This window comes from Lepidochelys kempii, chromosome 1, assembly GCF_965140265.1.
Source record: "Lepidochelys kempii isolate rLepKem1 chromosome 1, rLepKem1.hap2, whole genome shotgun sequence".
Classification (NCBI taxonomy): domain Eukaryota; kingdom Metazoa; phylum Chordata; order Testudines; family Cheloniidae; genus Lepidochelys; species Lepidochelys kempii.
Genome location: NC_133256.1, coordinates 247,663,681 through 247,682,481, shown reverse-complemented (window position 1 = coordinate 247,682,481; position 18,801 = coordinate 247,663,681). Strand labels below are relative to the sequence as shown.

The following is an 18,801-nucleotide window of genomic DNA, read 5'->3' as shown; positions in this document are numbered from 1 at the left end:
TCCCGATTTTTCACATTTGCTGTCTGGTCACTTTACCCCACCCTGGGCAAAGAAGTCCATTATTAGAGAGGGTGAGGCTCAGCCCCGGCTGGAAGCAGAGGGGCCACATGGCAGCTGCAGGCAGATCGCCCCCCACCCACTCCCTGAGTGCAGTGAAACGGGGGGGGGGGATTTTCCCTTCCCCCCCCAGGCACAAGGCCAGGCCCGGCGCTCACCTCCCTCTTCACGCGCTCAAAAGCTTCCCACCGACTCCTTCCACGTCAACGCAGCTCACCTGCCAGCACCTCCAGGCCAGCTACAGGAAGTCACGTGACCCCGTCTCTTCCGGGGGGGAGGCCACCCGCGCCACCCTAGCGCATGCTGGGAGTTGTAGTCCTTGCCCAGCTACATCGCTCTCCGCCCGGCTGAGCTCCCCCCGCACGCAGGCAACAGCGGGCACGCTACCGAGCTGCCCACGGGCTGTGTGGCGGCTGCTGCTGCATCCCCTTCCCCGTGTCACTCCCACGTCCCGCACCGTGCACACCCATGGGACTGTTATTTTTAGTCCTTCTCCTCCCACCAGACCCCCGCGGAGCCTTTTAGAAAGCGCGGGCAGGGTTTGGGCCCCCCAAAGGGAGAGACGATAAAGCCCCGGGACCGCTGTAGTCTGGGAGGGCTGCTAGCTGGACAAACTTCCCGGGCCACGTTTAAGGGAAACCCGGTTCTTAGGCCTGGGGAGTGAAGCGTGACCCAATAACCGCGTTGCCACGGCAGCTCGGCACACAGTCGCTTTCCAGCGGGCAGCTGTGCTGGGGGGGGGGGGCAAGCCAGTGTCCAGCGGCTAATGACGTCACGGCAGAAACACCTCGTCCGGCGGCAAGCCCCTGGCAGCCCCGGTTAGCCCGGGCCCCCCCATTCCCCACCAACAACCCCGGGCCCCCTTCCCCGGCTCAGCACTTCGCCGCCGGCCCTGCGCCGCCCTGCCACCCAGAGCCTTCTCCTTTTACCGCCCCTCTGCTTGTGAGAAAGGGACCACCCCGGCGACCCTCCGAGCTAATCACTTCATTGCCCCTCGCACGTGTCACACGGAGCCCCTAGCGAAGGCCATTGAAAAAGACTCTGATACATGAGCTGTAGCTCAGGAAAGCTCATGCTCAAATAAATTGGTGAGTCTCTAAGGTGCCACAAGCCCTCCTTTTCTTTTTGCGGGTACAGGCTAACAGGGCTGCTACTCTGACATCTGCAGGGAGGGGAGAGGTCTGCCACAGAAGCACATGGGGGCTGCTCTGTGAGCCTTTGCTGCGCTCCTTTCCCCCTATTCTGCCCGCACGCCGCAGCAGAAATATTCCGGGGGGCGGGGAGACTTGGCAGGCGGCCTGTTTCCGCACCGGCTCGCTCGCTCCCACTGTTCCGGGGCACTGAGCACCTTGTTGGGGGGTGGCGAGAGAGGCTGCCCGACGGAGCTCGGCCTGTCTCCGAACTACGTTTCCCGGCAGGCAGTGAGGAAAAGGCCAGAAGGGGCGGGCGAGGGTACAAAGCGAGCCAGCGGTACCTGTTCGCACAGGTAAGAGAACGGGGTGAGTAACAGGTGAGTAAACCGCTGCGCGTAGCAGGTGGCTGGGGCGCTGCGGGCGGCTCAACGCCCCCGTAGCTCCCAGCCCCGCTTGGTCCCGGTGGAGAAGGCAGAGCGGGTCGCCGGCCGGCCGGCGCTAACGTCAACGCCGGGTAGGAGAAGTTGTGGACGAAAACAAGCTAAGATGGACTCGGTGCCGTGGGGGAAAAGGGCGCGGGGAAGACACGTGGCTTCGGCACACTCTGATGTGGAGGTGAAGCTGCGCTTTCCGGAACTAGGGCGGGGTGGGGGTTTTTCTGACTTTCTGGGTGTTTAAGCCACTTCGCCACGCCAGGCGCGTGGTTTTTTTCCCGCCTGTCTACAAGGGCAGGCCGCAGCTCTCATTAAACTCCCCCCCACACACACACACACGAAGCGACTCCCGAGGGAGCAGGCAGAAGCCTTTGGCGGGAAGGGGAAGGAAAGGCGGCTCCTTGCTCGGCGAGAGAGGCGTGTCCCTCGCGTGCCAGCGGCTCTGGAGCAGCCCGCGGGCTCTGTGCTTTATATGGCCTGTGGGGGAAGCCGCACGCCGCAGTTCTCGCCCCACGGGCAACACGGGTGGCTATGCCCTGGGGCGCTCAGGGCTCTGAAGGCCGTCTCTGTGCTCCCTCCCAGGGGGGTCAGGCTGAGCTGAGGGGAGGAGGAGGATGATGTCCTTCTCCAGCTCCGAGTCGGAGGAAGCCTTCGACTACTTGTTCAAGATCATCCTGATCGGAGACTCCAACGTGGGGAAGACCTGCGTGGTGCACCGCTTCAAGTCGGGGCAGTACCACGAGAAGCAGCAGAACACCATCGGGGTGGACTTCACCGTGCGCTCGCTGGAGATCGATGGCAAGAAGGTGAAGGTTAGTGGCAGTCACAGGCTCCGTGGTGACCCAGAGCAGGGGACAGTTAGGACTCGGCATCCTGATCAGCACTGAAGGAGGAGGGGCGGCAGATTTGTAGACCTTTTGGTGGTGCCCAGAACCCGCCCCCCCCCAAACTCTGCCCCCCACCTGCCTAAGGTTCTGGGAGGGAGTTTGGGTGCAGAAGGGGTGAGAGGTTGGGCTCTGGGATGGAGTTTGGGTGCAGGCTCTGGGGTGAGGGTGCAGGCTCTGGGAGGGAGTTTAGCGTGCGGAGAGAGGGAGCTTGGCAGTGTAAGGGGGTGTGTGGGCTGGGGGTGCAGGAGGAGAGGGTGCAGGCTCTGGAAGGGAGTTTAGGAGCAGGAGGGGGGGGGTGGGAAAGGGGCGGGGGTGCAGGCTCTGGAAGGGGGTGTGGCGCTTACCTGGGGCTTCTAAGCAGGGTGTGCTGGGGGGCCTTGGTGGGCTGCTACCCCCAGGTACTGCCCCCCCCCCCAGCTTCCTATTGGTTACAGGAGCAGTGCACAGCTTCCTCCCAGCTCAGCCCAGGGTATTTGGCTATAGAACAGACTGATTGATTTCATCCTTTTCCATACCTGGGCTGCACAAGATACTGTCTCTTTTCTTCCCTCCCACTCCTAAGGCCACAACATGTTAGCCCTCTCCATAATACAGTTACAAATCAGTTAGGGAATATAATTCCTCTGGAGTAATGTCCAAGCCACATTATAGCATGGTTTGGTTCTGTCTGCACAGACCAGCCTGAACTGTGTTATAACCATGCTGCACCTTGGTTATAACAGTTTTTCACATGTACACCGGCAAAACCAAACCATGTTGTCAGTAGGTTCACTAAAGCAGTTGTAGCCTTGGGCTTTGTCTACACTTCCACATATATCTGCAAAACTTATGTCACTAAATAAGCCACCCTGCCCCAAGTGACCTAAGTTACACTGACCTAAGCACTGATGTGCGCAGCACTATGTCGGCAGAAGAGCTTCTCCTGCTGACATAGCTGCTGCTGTTGGTTGCTGGTGGATTAATTAAGTCAACGGGAGAGCTCTCTCCAATTGGCCTAGAGCGTCTGCACTACAGAGCTTACAGCAGTGCAGCTGTATCAGTGGAGCTGCACTCCTGTAAGATCTCCAATGTAGCCATACCCTGAGGGTAGATAAAACCTAGGAGTATTGAATATCATAAATTCCAGTGCAACCTCTGAAGTGGCATTCAGACTTCACTGGCATTACTTCTTTTTTTCTCTCCTCCTCCAGATTCAGGTATGGGACACTGCAGGCCAGGAGCGCTTCCGGACGATAACTCAGAGTTACTATCGCAGTGCCCATGGTGCCATCCTTGCCTATGACCTTACCAAGAGGTCCACATTTGAATCTATTCCTCATTGGATTCATGAAATTGAAAAATATGGAGCTGCTAACTTAGTCCTGATGTTAATTGGTAGGAGTCAAACTTTTTGCTATTTGAATTTTTATTTTTGATACATAGCCTTAACCCCCCCCCCTTCCCCCCCACTTCATCTCAGGTTCTAGTTACATCAATTTTTCAAAATACATAGAACAGAATGAGTGTAGTAACTTGAGCTATTTTTTTTTTAAGCTGGAAATGGGAATTAAGTGATTGCCCTCACAACCTCAAGTGTTCATATCCTATTCCTTGTTTTTTGCCCCATTATAATGGAACAAACTTACTGCTAGTCTAATCGGGGCAACTCTCTTGAGGTCACTGGACATGGGCCCACTTTCAGAAATGATGAATTTGGCCCAATGGTTCCAATACACACGAGCATAACAAGTTGTCAAGGGGCAAAAATGCACCCATCTCAAACCCCTTTCTGATATTCCATATGTTCTCCTTCTGGTGTCCTTTCTACTGATGTGATCTTGCTTCTACTGCCCAGGGGGGCTGATCCTAAGTGGAAACAGGCTGGCAATGGGGACCTTCTTCTAGAGCAGGAAGGCTGCCTGTCCCCCACCTTCTTTCTCCAAAGACAAGGAGAGTGGTTGATGGGAAGCAGGGTTATTCCTCCCTTCCCTCCCTCCTACAATCAGAAGTTGTAGTTATTGCTCTTCTCATCCACAGGAAAGGGGGTTGAGCTGGCAAACTGAGAGAGCCTGCCGCTTTTGCCTGTTCTGTTATCAGCACAGTGCTGACAGCAGCATATTTATACAAGCCACAGAACAACAATCTGACTTGGCCCTGTAGCTTGGCAAGGCTGGGCCCCCAAGCTTGGTAGCTGTGGCTCTGGGAGCTGTGAGTCCCTGCTAACATACGCTTTAAAATACTATACTCCTAATTCTTCATAAATAGGTAAGTCCTTCCTAGTCCTCTTCTGAAGAAGTGACATGAAAAAAAAGGTCTGATTTGTATGGAGCTGTAGATCTTGGTGTCAACAAGGGAATAGGAATCATTTGAACTCTATAGCCCTTAGTCTGTTTATTTCTTTCCTGAAATGGAAACACAATCTATTACGCTCAACAAACAAATGAAGAAAGCCCTAAACCCTTTGGAAATTGTCCAGTATAGATTCATTGTCTCAGGATAAAACATTGACTCTGTATTTCAAAGGTTGGTACTGCTTAGCTTTTACTTGCTATTCAAACTGTCTGAACCTTTCCCATTTATTCAGTTATATAATAATTCATTCTAGTATAAATTTCTAATGCAAAATAACTTATGATTCCTAACCTTTCACATCTGAAATGGGTTGTGGGGACAGAGAGGAGACATGTAAGAAAATAAACAGATATGCTATGAAGCTGGGGTGTGGGATTTTTTTTTGTTTTTTTTTATAAAGCCCCTCTAGAAAAATGATTTCTGAAAGTATAAGTTTTGAATTTGCTGAAAAGACAAGTTTCAACATCCTTGAGCAATTTGAAACTTACCACTAGTAAAATATCGTATATGCCAGGAGAATATGGAAGTTCAGGCAGGGGAGGAAAATCTGTTCTATAAGAAGCCTCTGTGTTTGGATGGATATGCAACTTTATAACCATTAAAACACACATTGTCAAAACAAATATAGATATATAAATTAAATAGCCTTAAATCAAACTCTAATAAGTTCTCAAGCAGCAATTTTCCTACTCTGTCTGTCTGTAGACTTTTATTATCAATGGAAATATTTTTCATTTTGTGTGTATACGGTGAAATTGATGTTTAATGACACTTACTGATAAATCTAATCCTTCCAAGCCTATTTATTAGCTTGAGGTGCATTCTGGTTTTGGACTAAATTTTGATTTATACTGATAGAACTGTTATACAGTCAGTCTGCCTATGCAAAGTTGCTGCTTATTTATATTTAAATTGTAGCCCATATTAAGCTAGCCAACAGTGATAGGTTCATGTATCTTCTGACTTTACCTAAAAACTCCTTAATTGTAATACTGGATCTTGTTAATATCCAAAACTGGGAAGGTAGTCCTTACCACGGGCTGAGGCTATAAACGTTCCTGTTTTCACATAGGAGACCTGAATTAGTCCAGCAATATCCCAGTATTGGTGCTGGGATCTCAGCATCCACCTAAAGATATAGGCCAAATTAATTGGTAGTACCAGAATATATATGGCTTCCATTAATGGTCTTCTGAATAGACATTTGATACTGATGAGAAAATTAACAGAGATATTTGGAACATGTGGGAGATGTGTTTTATAAGGAGCTATATTGTGCACAATATATTGGCATTTTGTGTGAGATCACTTTAACAGTTAACCTAACTAGAAAGAAAAAATAGCCACATTAGAAAACACCTGTCTAAACTGAATTATCTAACTCGGCAAAACCTCTAAGAAGTTACAAAGTAGTAGGTGAATCTAATTCTTTCCAAGTCGGTGCTTTGGCACCATTTCCCTAAAGCAAATCCATGAGCAAGAAAATGTATTAACAATTTGCAGCATGAATTTGGTAACCTTCACCACAGGCCCCAAAAAGTTGATGTTTCCATGCATGAAACTTTCTTGGTTTTAGTGTTTCATGTTCTGCTCACTAGAAATCTTGTTTGGCATAATTTTATTCCTCAGCACAAAATCTCTTAAAAAATAAATATTAAAAAAAAATAAAAATATTGGGAAACTAACATTGTCTGCAATTCATACATTAGAATGCAGACCATTAATGGAAGCCTTTTTATTTAAAGGGAACAAATCGGATGTAGCGGAGAACCGCCAAGTCCTTTTTGAAGATGCCTGTACACTGGCAGAGAAGCATGGGCTATTGGCTGTGTTGGAGACTTCAGCCAAAGAGGCCCAGAATGTAGATGAGGTGTTTACATTGATGGCAAAGGAGCTGATAGCCCGCAACACCTTGCAGCTTCATGGGGAGCATCCTCCAAACAGCATCTATCTGGATTCCAGGCCGGTGATTGATAGTCCAAGAACAGAGAAGTCCCAGTGCTCTTGCTGATGAGATATCTCAATCATAAAAGCTGTGAAGGTGTGGCTGATGATTCCATATGTTTCCTGTTTGGCCTCAAACCATCATTATAATGTATCACTACCTTGCCGTTTTGGCCTGTAACACTCTCCAGGAGATAGGTGTTGCAATAGTCAAATGTGCTGGATTGCCTTGAACATGGCAGCTGTTGGTACTTAAGCAAAGACTAGGTGCTGCTAGCCTGAAGAGAACTGTGAAACTGCCTTTGAATAGACTCTCTGAATAGTCTTCTGGCTGTGCCAGAGGCTGACTGTAACCAGGTTTTGTGCTGTTTCCTTTAGGATACACATCCTGCTGTAGATCAAATTCTTTGGTCTTCATAAATAGCTTTACAATGTGTGACACGCGTACTTATACTTTTTTTATTCATGGCTGTTTGGCTTGCATTACTCAAGTGTTCAGATCTCCATTCAGGGTGATGCTGATGGCAGATCTGTGGCAGATACAGCGCCATAACTTATTACTCGTATTTTGATCAGGTAGACAGTACTGCCATGTCTATCGTCCTCCCTTTGCCACACAACTTAGCCTCCATCCCTATTGCTTATATAGCAGCCAGAATAATCTGACTGGTATGTGAGTGGCCCTAGGGGTACTCCCAAGACTTTTTCCCAACTTCAATGGGTGAGAAGAGCTGCCTTCAATCTTCTTTGGTCTTTCTGCTGACACTGACTCGTACCAAGGCCACTTTTTGGTGGTTGCAGTTCATAATTCAAATTAGAGCTGAAAGACTCCCTATTATTTCTTACTAATCCCTTGCTTAAAATGAAAGGAATTGACTAAAAATCATCCCATCTAAAACCGTTGCTGTTCAGGTTGTGGAAATGACACCATAGTTTAGTCTTAGAACTCAAAGAGAGCTTTCAGGCTTTTGGTTAGACAGGTAGAATGGCTCACTATAATTTATTTTCAGTAATGAAAGAGGATGGGGATGCCCTTAGTACTGCTATTGGATTGCATTTTTGCAGTAAAACATTGTCCACCAAAAGCTGGCCCGAATACTGGTTTCAATCAAACTTTTGTATTGTGAAGCTTATCTTCAGCAAGTGGGTGTCAGTGTTTCCTGTCATGACATTTCAAAACTGTATGCTCTGCAAATTGATTCTAGCTTTCTCTGTAAACCCAGAATTTCTTCACTGCTTTGGGAGAAGTCGCATGAGAAATTTGAGGGGAGAGCTGCTATAATGTTGTTAACCGTACACACATTTCTGCCATTCCTGACAAAGAAGCTTCTACTTGTGTGGGTCTCCTATTCCAGTTCAGTGGAAGCCTTCAGGAAACTGTTCCTTTAACTCCATAATATCAAACTAGTGGTTGGGGGAGGTGAGACAATACCAGTTTGTAACCCTTTCTGATGAGATTGCCCAAGGGATACTCAAAGCATGGCCCTAAAAAACATTAACTGTGTCCCTCTGTACTCTACTCAAATACCTCTTTAGTTATGCTGTCACTGGTGAATTACAAGCTAGAATTCCCACTTTATTAGAATAAAATACAGGCCTGCTTATAATGCACAGGGGTCCTAGAAAGTGGTGTGGTAAAGTGCCCTTGGTAGCTTAAGGTTCACATTTTCTGCTCTGCTTTTGAATAACAGGTGGCAGAATCTCTCCTTTATGAAAAGGCTTGTCTGATCAAGAAAAAAGAACTTTAAAAGTTGACTGTTAGATTGAAGGCTTGTGGTTTGTTGGTCATACATTTAAACCCAGTGAAACTTCCTCTGGCCCAATTTCTTCTTGTTTGTTAAACAGAACTGTTAATGTTCCTAATGTTAGTTCATAGAACAGCATGGCAGCTAAGATCTGAAGTAATGGGGGATTCCTACCACTGGCTACAGCTGGAGCAGTCACGTTTGCCACTTGCTATTTAGCCTACATTTACCTTGTCAGCCCCATACTTGTCTGCATAATTCTATTCCCCCCTAGGTGGGTAGACCTAATGGAAAGTTACAGCCTATGTTGGTTGTCAATTAGTTACACCAACCATGCTGCTTCAATTAGTCTATCCAGCCCCTTTAATCACTTATTCCTCTTTACCATTCCCTCCTATTTAACTTCTTGGCGATTAGGGGCCTAGAATCAAACGTAGACTTAGTTGAACAGAGAGATAGTGCTGCTCTGTCTGCTGTAATGGGGTGTTTTAACAATCCAAAAACCACTTGGAGTTTTTGGGCTGGTACAGTGATCGATGCTTGCTCCTCTGACATTGTTAATTAACAGTGTAAAGGCAGGGGCTGTAAGTGTTTTTGTTTTTTTTTAACTAAAGTATTCCCTCATGCTCTGCATGCAAACCAAATCTTACTCATGTGAGAGTCCACTTACATCTTTGTACATCATCCCTCCTTGAAAGCAACTTTCCCTCCTAAAACAGCCTTAATATTAAAAACAACCAAAAACCATTTACTCTCGTGCACATTATCTGGCCTCTTTCTTTAGATAGCCACAACTGATGAGCCAGTCCATGAAAGTTACCACGAGTAGCCTTTCCTAATGCTTCTCTTGTGTTGATAGAGTGGGTGGAGACTAGGTACCTACTACCAAAGGCTGCAGGACTGTTAGAGAAGCCCTTCAATGTTCATCAGTCCATTTGCTAGGTTAATTACAGGTCCTTAAACACCTCCAGCACTACTGGACCTACTGTAACTTCCCCAACCTGATATTCCACTAACCAGTAATTGTCCAGTGTAGGCAGCTTCCACAGTGCTTGCTTTGCCTGAGAGACATGAGCTATCAAGGGTAGTCTCTTCTCTCATCAAGGGGTTCTGCAGCATTACTCCATACACCATGTGGAGAACACCGACTGACCTGGCACAGGTCCCCTTCCCTCTACCTTGTAGAGGAGGGAACAGAGCCTTTTTGCATGAAGTGAGTGCATGTCAACTCCTGCTGGGGGGCTCTTAGCAAATCTTCAGTAGCTCAAACAAATAATCCTACCACTGAGGATTCAGACTAGCCTCCATTTTGGGATGATATTAAGGAAAAGGCTACTCTTCCCTGGGACTTTTAGGAGTTTGATCCTATCTCCCACAATTCCACTGAACCCTTACTCATAGACTCCCTTTTGAAATCTCTCCCAAGCCCTTGAATAAAGTAATCATGCTGGGTCAGAGGCCAAGGGGCAATGTGTTTAACACCACTTTACTACACTGCTATGTGTGAATGCACAGAAAAGTGCATTAGGATTGCTAATGCAGAAGCTCTAGTATCCTGGGCAATATTGATTACCGAGAATATTTTTCCAGTGTAAATTAAGCCATAACAGTGAGAAACTTCATTGAAAATGGAAGCTTAGATTCTGGGACACAAAATAGCCACCACCACAGGAAAAATACCCATCTGCTAAATTAGAAAAACTTAACTCTATCTAGCAAGTGTCTCACTAAAAAGCACAGGGGTATATAGCCTGTGCCAAGGCAAGGTGATTTTTTTTTTTTTTTTAAACTGCTATGGGATTCTTTGTATTTGTTTGTTCCACCTCCAACCCCTACCATCTGTAACTGTATTGTTTAACATCTCCATTAACAAGCAGGTAGAAAATGAGGCTAGATCTTCATTGTGCTATTTCACAAGCTTGCTGGTATTCCATGTCCTCTATTTAAAATCTCTTAGCTACAAAAATATGGAGGGAGCCTTTAAAATCCCATAAAACTAGTTTCAAATGGTTGTTACACTTACTAACATCAGACCTTTACACTAGTGTCAGATGAGACTGTCTGAGACAAGCCTATGATTATCAGTGGTGTCTATAACAGGTCAACTGCAGTCTGGCCAATCATGAGCATTTAAAAGTGAGTCAGGCCCCCAAAATATGATTGGCTTAAAAGCCACAAGTATTAAACGTGGGGTCTTTTCACTTGCCTTCTGGCTTTTGAGTCTTTAGGGTATGCTCATATTTTCAAGTTTTTTTTCCACAAACATGAGGGACAGAACTTTTTTGGGGGGGCAAGGATGGGGAAAGAGGGGTTTATAATGAAAGATGAGGTTTTCATGTAATCACTGTAAGAGCTGGGGCTGTCAAACATAAAATATTACAAGACTTAGAAACACTACAACTCTTCTTCCAAATGCAAGAGTCAGGTAAGGCCAGTCAACAGGAGAGTTCAAATGTTATCCAGAGTCATGCTTTAAAAGGTTCTAAAAGGAATGATGACAAACACTTTTACATTCCCATATAGACAGGGGCCTTGAGCTTTTAGGGTCTGTTTACACTGGGAAATTAACAGGGTTTAGAACTGGTTACACCTGTAGCATAGAGCAGGATCGATCTTGAAATTTTCAGTACGAACAGGTTAGGCCATCAAAACCCAGTTCTACATGACTGCTCTGTTTTACCTGAACTAGAGAGCCTAAGGGTAATTTTTTTCAAAGGCACATAAGTGAGTTAGGACCCTAACTCCCTTTTCAAAAGGCATTTAGGAGCCTAAATATCACTGCAAGTCAATATTTTAATCTTACATTATTAGGCAGTAATAAGGTTTTTATAAAATATGGTATAAAAAGAGTAAACACTACCTATAATGAGATTTTTAAAAGCAATATTGACCACTTCCTAGAAGAAGTGTTTACGAAAGCTTATGCTCAAATAAATTAGTACTCCTTTTCTTTTTGCGAATACAGATTAACACATCTGCTACTCTAAAAGGTAGCTGCAGTTAAGGCTGTACTCCATTACACTTGCCTGCATCAATCTTGTCTATAGTATGAAACTGAACCATTATTGATTGGACACCGAACCCAGATTGACTGCAAAGGATTTAGTGACTGCATTGTCAATTTTATCTAATTAAATCATTTTTTTTTATTTAAAGGTAGCTGCCATATAATTTCCTGTCTGCCACACCAAGTGTCGTCCCCCCCCCAAAAAAAATCTAGGAACCTTGGGCCAGAATTAAGATTAGTTTACTGCAGAGTATTCCAGGAATTGAGTGTGATTCAGCTCATGTTCACACACAAAACAAATTACCATGATGCACAAGTTGTGCCATCGCTGTTGCAATTTTACTTGCTTGGAAGCAGAGTCACCACAATTATGTACATGCTTGAGGTTACTACACCATTCTAATTCAATTAGACTGAAAGAACGGGCATTGCAGTTGCACAGTTGCAAGTGGTCCTTACAGCACAATCCAACAAGGCTCCAGCAATCTCTGCAGTCTTTGCTCTTTGCCTTAAGTCCCATTCTGATGATCTTTCCAGGTTTGAGCTATTGCAGTGCTGGTCATTGTATGTATGCATTGCTACTTATAAAAGAAAACTCATGCCAGTTTTTATTGCTTAAAAATAAAGGATATTGCTATACAATATCATTTCATTTTACAAAATGCATGGTATTTTAATATGTTAAAATGTTATATATATATTATATAGCACACCTGTCCCACTGTGGTTTGCTATGGCAAATAATCCTGTTCCCAGGAGCTAAATTCCCTGTAAACCACTCAACCAGCAAGCTATCAGGGGCCATGCAGGCAGGGAGAGGTGCCTTGCCCAGCCCGGCCCAGCCCTGCCCACCAAAGCTGCCAGGGAGAGGAGCCCCTCCCCCCATGCCCTCCAGAGCTGCCGCAGCAGGCAGTGAGAGGTGCCCCCTCCCCTGGCCCAGCCCAGCCCCACCAGAGCTGCCGCAGCTGGGGAGAGGCATCTCTCACCCAGCCCCGAGCTGCTGTGGCAAGAGAGGCCTGGGGGAGTTCTCTCTCCCCATCACAGCCCTGGGGCAGTCTGCACCCCAAACCCCTCATTCCCGGCCCCACCCCAGAGCTCACACCTCACCCCAACCCTCTGCCCCAGCTCTGAGCCCCATCCCAGAGCTTTCACCCCCTGCACCCAACCCTCTTCCCCAGACCTGAGCCCCCACCTGCACTCCAATCCTCTCATCCCTGCCTCCCCCCTGAGCCTGCACCTCCAGCCAGAACCATCACCCCCCCACACACCCCCAACTGTCTGCCCCAGCCCTGAGCACCCTCCCACACTCCAAACCCCTTGACCGCACCCCTACCACACATCACCTCCATATTGGTGCACATAACAAAATTCAGTCCACACATGGACGTAAAAAATTAGAGGGAACACTGCGCCAGGACTTATGTTGGAATATTTACTCACACTGCAACAGCAGAAGGAGTGCTGTGTGAGCACATATGAACAACTTTATACTATGTGGGATGAGTTGTGTGGACCCATTGCACTACCATAAGATACAAAAGTCAAGTGAACCAATGTAAATTTCCATTGCATAATTCTTTAGCAGAGGTGAAATTTAGCAAGGGCTAATCCAAGATGCCAGAAGAAGGAACATGGCTGTGAGAAGTTTTTCTAATTCCAAGTTTTCTTTGGCAGGATTATGCCTTGAAGCATGAGAGTTTATACATCTTTTATACATTTTTATCCTGAAATTACTGTGGATGTTATTAATCTCATCTATTTCTGAATCTAAAGCTTAAAAAAAAAAAAAACACCCCAAACCTCAGTAGTAGCACATTTCACAGATCAATTTTGTTTGCAAACATTGTCGCTTAGCATTTCAAAATCTGTTGCCTTTCAATCATATTTAACTTCCTCTTACTCTTGTATGCTAAGAAAGGGCACGCAGAAGCCAATGATTGATTATACCATTTTTTTTTGGTATACTGCTCAAATATCGTCTTAGCCTCTTCTCTAAAATGTAATCTGTCGCACTGCTAACCCCTTCAGAATCTGAGTTGATTATAAACAAGTCTGTTTATTAATTAATAATCAGATCCATAGCCAGCCAAGTTCAAGTGGAGAGGCTGTGCAATGATATAGGAAGGTACCTCCCCTTGGGTGGGTGGGGGGGGGGAGAGGTGCAATTTCTTGCATTTTAAAAAATTTAGGAACATTTCATAAGAAAAAAAATCAAAGAACAGAAGTGCCTACCTTGTATTGAGCTGTAATTCTGTACTAGGAGAACCTGTCTGTGGCCAGCTAGATTCTGTTGATACACCAATGAATGAGCACCCAGAATAACCCAAGTGCCTGATTGCATCTCACATCAGATGCAGAAACAAACAGTGCATAAGATTTTCAAAAGCCAAATTCAACATCTTTCAGTGCGCACAGCTTATTCTCAATGAAGATGAAGCATACTATTCTATCCCTAACCCCTACAGAGAACATTGGGCTCCCTTTTCCTTTCCTTTGCACAGCCAAGTCTGCTACCTCCCTCCCTTCCCTCTCAACACTTCCTCCTCTCCCACAAAATATCCTACAGAACCACTTTTTTTGTTATTTAAACAGTATGTGCACATTTGTAAATGATTTGGCACCGAGCTTTCTACAGGGAAGTTAATTTGTCCATCATGTTTGGTTCTGCTTTCTCTTCATTAACCCTTGTTTTCCTCCTCTCCCATTTCCTTCCAAAACGGTTGTTACTCTCTCGCTGCATCCTTCCCTATTTTTCCTATGCTTTTGTCTCCCGCACCTAGCTCTGTATCCTTTTCCCCCCCACTCTGCCTGGCCTCTCCACCCCCACACTTCTCTCCCCATTTGGGATCTGTGCATTCTACTAGCCACCACAATGTGTGTGTGCAGGATAAGGTATCTGGATAGTCTAAGACCAGTTTCAACAGTACTCACCTTTTCCTTCATCCCTGCCCCCACAGTCTATTTGAAAACATTTTCACTGCCGTTTACTTAAATATCTCCTGATTCCCAGTGACAAAGGCACTTTACAGTGTAATATACACAGTGGCCCATAAAGGAGGGTGTGGTCACCAGGAAGTAGTTAGCCTACAGCAGTGCTTTGAGTTCTCTGGATAAACAGTACTAAGTACGAAGTATTATAGGAGGCGTTTGTTATCCACTGACACCACAAGCAATATTTGATGTGCATGTTGTAAAATGTACTGCCCAGAACAAACTGACAGAATTGAGCCAGTCTTAGACCTCAACTCTGAGAAGGAAAGCCACCTCTGTTATCACTCAGTGGTAATCCCAAGCACTTTCATAGTTTGGTGGTCTCAGCTGTCTTTGTTCATAAAAATGTTCTCTCTTTATATATTATAGAATTTCCTGTTTTGCACAAGGCTGTTGACAAGATACAGTTGTGTATTAATGCTGCAACATGACTATGGCATTGCACAGGACTCAGTAATTACTAGTAACCAGACTAGTTTACACTAAGGGCATACAAACAGAGGCTGAGATCAAGAGACTCCCAGCTTAAAGAAAGAACAGACTTCTTGTTTAATTGTTTGTTTTTTATTTGGGAAAAGTGCTTCTTACAAAAGGCAGCTGCAAAACAATACATCATAGACCTCAGCAACAACTTCTTATTCCATTTTAAAAGTGAAAGGAGAGGCTGTCTCAGGCAAGAGAAGCAGCAAAACAGATCATGGGGCATCCATGAGTCATTAAAAGAGCAGCAATAATTTAACACAAGGTTAAAATTCCTGCATTGGAGCTTTGGTGGCAAAAGATGAGCTCTTATCAACGGGATTCTATCTTGCTATTGCATGACTGCTAGTTATTCGCTAGGTAACCCAATAACTCACAACAAGTTTGCAGCTCTTCCAAGCAACCTGCATAATTCAGATGGGATATGAGCCAGGAGTGCCTTGAACCAACTAAATAGTATAATGATTTCCTAGATAAGCTCATGGGCTTGAGTGGTTATCGATGGTATAAAACTATGTGAGCAATGCAAGTAAGGGATCCCGACCTGATGTTCTACTGGATAACAATATGGTGAGAACCCTCTTCTGGCTAACCAGATTCCTACTTTTAGTCAGCCCCTATAATATACATTAGAGAGAGCTGATGTATTAAGGAATGCCAAGTTATATCTGATGGTTAAGATCATTGCCACAGACTGGGCTGAGACCACTAAACCAGTTTCATGTCCAATTGGAGATTACAATTCATGCACCAAAATGTGAGGAGAGTTGGTTTTTGTTTTTTTAAAACATATACAGAGAGTCTCCCAGCCCTTGAGATCCAACTCTGCATTTATTTGTTTATACACATTGAAAGTACTCCTTTCACGTACAAACACATTTTCCTTTCATGCTAAACACAGTAAAAACCTGGAACAGTCGCACCTGGTTCTGGTTACACAGTAGTAATAGTAATGTGCAAGTAAACAAGAGACCAAAACCACAAATGAAGATGTGTACATCAGGGGTTGGAACAGAGCTGAAGCCAGCAAGAAGTACATGTGTCTGGCCTGAAATCGGAAGTACTGATTTGAAGTCCACAGCAGAAAAAGGCCACTGGCCAATTTATACCCCCCCACTGCATGGCCACTGCTCTCATTTTTGTATCTGGGCTCTTCAAGATGAGTGTGGAAGTCCTGTAAACACTTTAACCCTGGAACTGGGTGAATCCCGTCAGGAACACAGATGAAGCAACAAACCTAAGCTAACTGTTTGACAGTTAATTCATTTTACAAAAACTAACGTTTTAAAGATGTCTTGTTATTTGTTTAAACAGAGAAAAACAAACACTCCTGGGGCGAGGGGAGGAGACAGACCCTGGGTCAAAGTTATTACAACAGCACCTGGAATTGATAGGCCTGCCTAGGAGAAACACAGGCACTGCCACGCCACAGGAAAGAGCTACTGCCTGATGCCGAGCAGACAGTCCAAACTCCGCTGACAGGTGCTATAGATCCAAGTCATAATAATCTTCCAGCTCGTCGTGAAACAAGTCCCACTCGTCCTCGGAGTCTGTCAACTCATCATCGCCTCCTGCTGCCAAAAGCATGAGCAACATCTCGCCGAGCTCAAAGGTCACCACCTCATCCTCGTCGTTCTCGAAGGGGTCGCTGCTCTCCCTCTCCTCAATGAATTCCCAGAACCGATTCCTTCGCTGGGCCTGCAAAGGGAACACAGTTATTGCTCTTGTGTGACCGAGAGTTACAAGATACATATGCTCCTGGGGCTTACAATGCTCAGCTCCCAGGTATATAACATGCAGCTAGCCATGCTTCACAGTGGGATCTGCATTTACTCCTGCTATAGCTGACCACCACCAACATTTCTGCCTCAAGATACAGGTGACATTAGGAAATATGTCTCTTGAACAGTCTGCCCTCCATCACTTCGTCTTCAGACCACTCTCCCCTCCAATCTACTATGTATGTTTTACTAGATAAGCAAAATCTGAGGTATTCACACCTTTTCGTTCTCTCTTTCAAAAAGTCTACCCCTTTGTTTTAGAAAGCAAAAGCAGTGAGACTTACTCGATATCTACTCGATGTTCCCACTTTCTGTCTCTGTGGCTCCTCTCGGCGACCATCGGGATATGCATGTTTGTAAAAACAGTTCCCTCCAAATGGACAGCTCCCACGGCCTTCATCAAAATACCTGCATGGCTTGTTGCTGGAAAGGAAAATATCGCAACCCTTACTCACAGCAGAGCCAGTCAGAATTCAGTATTGCATTTGCCTATCGTCCAGTGGGTCTCTTTAAATATGCACCATTTGCCGCTGACACCATTTTATCAATAAAAATACATACACAGAAATGATGTATTACACTATGTGCATACCCAACAGATGTGTGCGTGGGTAGATGCATGCATAGGGAAGCTGATGACTCACAGTGCACAAGTCTACCACCTTATGACTGTATCAATTATGTATTGGGTGGGTAAGGAAAAAGCTTGTGAGGTCAATAAGTACATAGGAAAGCTAGGTGACTGTGTGGATGCATGCATCTGTGGGTGGATAAGTAAGGATGCACTGTGGGGGTGGAAAGGAGGTATGAGAGGGCTTTAGATAAACACCCTTGTTCTCCAGGTGTGCCCTTATCTCTGCAGTCTTAACTTGACAAAAGGCTGCAGCGCTCGTACCTCATTGCCTCCTTGTATTTCTGAATGAGTTTCTGCTTCTCTTCCTTCTCCTCCACCCAGTACTCACTTGGAATGACAAAGTTAGATGTGATCCGACATTCTGGGCAGGACCTGGGGAACGAAGAGACTGCACTGCAAAATTCCACATTACAGGGGCGCTCTGTCCCATTATAAAACATACCACAGCACATATCCCATCTTTAAAGATATATCCTAGTGTGCCTGGGCACTTACTGCCAGGACTTTGTACTTCTTTTTCAATCTACGTTCTCTTTTGCACAAGACGACAACCTAAACTCTTCCTCTTCTTTCAGAACTCAACTCAGCAGCTGATCATTTTGTCTCCAAAGAACTTGGGGGGGAGGGGAAAAAAACATTTCACACAGACTCCTTTTTCTTTAGATTTAGATAAATTTATTTTTTTTGTAGTTTTGTTTGGTTTTTGTATTTGTTTGTTTGGGTTTCTTTAGAACGCCTCAAAGAGGGTATGGGTCATTGGCTGGCTAATAAGGGCAGTGAAAAGTTAGGAAACATACATTCAGAACTGGTTAATCTGTTTTCACCATCTAATCTGGGTGCCTGAAACCTTTAAACGGTAACTAACTGAAGACAAAACATGACTTTCATCCAAATAAGTGGATTTTGCAAACTAATCTAGATTAACTAGGTCAGACTGTAATACAAACAAAATGCTACCCCTGGAAGATGACTTCAGTTCTGGATTAATGTTAGTTAGGATGCATTAAATGCAGTCTTTGTGGGGGAACTTTGTTGCAAGTTGTCACAAGATACTAAATTCTTCCCACGTAACAAAGCACAGTCAAGATGGGGAAGTGCCTCACTTTATAATCTTGCTCTCAAATTGTTTAGCGCTTCTCCACTTGCGGATGCATTTGAGACAGTAAGTATGGTTGCAGTTGGAGAGGATCCCAAAGCGGCGCTCGCTGGGGTTGGCTTTTTCATATACCACCTCCATGCAGATCCCACACACCATGTCTTTACTACGCTGAACGGCAAATGAGAGCTCCATGTCCTTCTCATGAGCCTCAATGCAAGACTGAAGAGGAGAGAGAGAGAAAACCAGCCTGTAATCCTGTGCACTATTTAATACGTTTT

General features: G+C 45.3%; 3 protein-coding genes across 9 annotated transcripts in view; 1 reads left to right on the top strand and 2 right to left on the bottom strand.

Moving 5' to 3' along the window:
* SLC37A3 (solute carrier family 37 member 3) overlaps window positions 1-359 on the bottom strand; it is a 56,095-nt gene extending 55,736 nt beyond the window's left edge. For 2 of the 3 annotated variants that reach the window (XR_012156078.1, XM_073322638.1), the window contains exon 1: window positions 216-321. The gene's annotated coding sequence lies outside the window, so the exon portion shown is untranslated. Of the gene's footprint in view, window positions 1-215 lie in introns of all 3 variants that reach the window. The other variant, XM_073322650.1, reaches the window with a different exon arrangement.
* A 1,065-nt stretch (window positions 360-1,424) lies between these two features.
* On the top strand, window positions 1,425-8,737 carry RAB19 (RAB19, member RAS oncogene family). Of its 4 annotated transcripts, none has more exons than XM_073322608.1 (4): window positions 1,425-1,543; window positions 2,207-2,436; window positions 3,702-3,885; window positions 6,588-8,737. In XM_073322608.1, exons 2-4 carry the CDS (start codon window positions 2,239-2,241, stop codon window positions 6,851-6,853), a joined length of 648 nt encoding a protein of 215 aa, XP_073178709.1. In that variant the 5' UTR covers window positions 1,425-1,543; window positions 2,207-2,238; the 3' UTR covers window positions 6,854-8,737. The 4 variants fall into 4 exon arrangements, with proteins under 4 accessions (XP_073178709.1, XP_073178718.1, XP_073178700.1 ...); XM_073322617.1 differs by having other exon boundaries at window positions 1,425-1,556; XM_073322599.1 differs by having other exon boundaries at window positions 1,425-1,805.
* Window positions 8,738-15,780: 7,043 nt separating this feature from the next.
* The window catches only part of MKRN1 (makorin ring finger protein 1), a 37,732-nt gene continuing 34,711 nt past the window's right edge, over window positions 15,781-18,801 (bottom strand). Inside the window, exons 5-8 of one of the 2 annotated variants that reach the window (XM_073322577.1) lie at window positions 18,528-18,742; window positions 17,686-17,796; window positions 17,075-17,213; window positions 15,781-16,707 (exon numbers count right to left, since the gene is read on the bottom strand). In XM_073322577.1, coding sequence (XP_073178678.1) covers window positions 16,495-16,707; window positions 17,075-17,213; window positions 17,686-17,796; window positions 18,528-18,742 — 678 coding nt within the window. In that variant the 3' untranslated portion in view covers window positions 15,781-16,494. The remainder of the gene's footprint in view (window positions 16,708-17,074; window positions 17,214-17,685; window positions 17,797-18,527; window positions 18,743-18,801) is intronic. The other variant, XM_073322585.1, reaches the window with a different exon arrangement.

What these genes read in the sequence shown, in the direction of transcription:
- RAB19 (XM_073322608.1), top strand. Translation starts at nt 2,239, where the DNA reads ATGATGTCCTTCTCCAGCTCCGAGTCGGAGGAAGCCTTCGACTACTTG. An exon ending in TCGATGGCAAGAAGGTGAAG is followed by an intron (nt 2,437 to 3,701) that starts GTTAGTGGCAGT and finishes CTCCTCCTCCAG; the next exon opens with ATTCAGGTATGGGACACTGC. An exon ending in CTTAGTCCTGATGTTAATTG is followed by an intron (nt 3,886 to 6,587) that starts GTAGGAGTCAAA and finishes TTTTATTTAAAG; the next exon opens with GGAACAAATCGGATGTAGCG.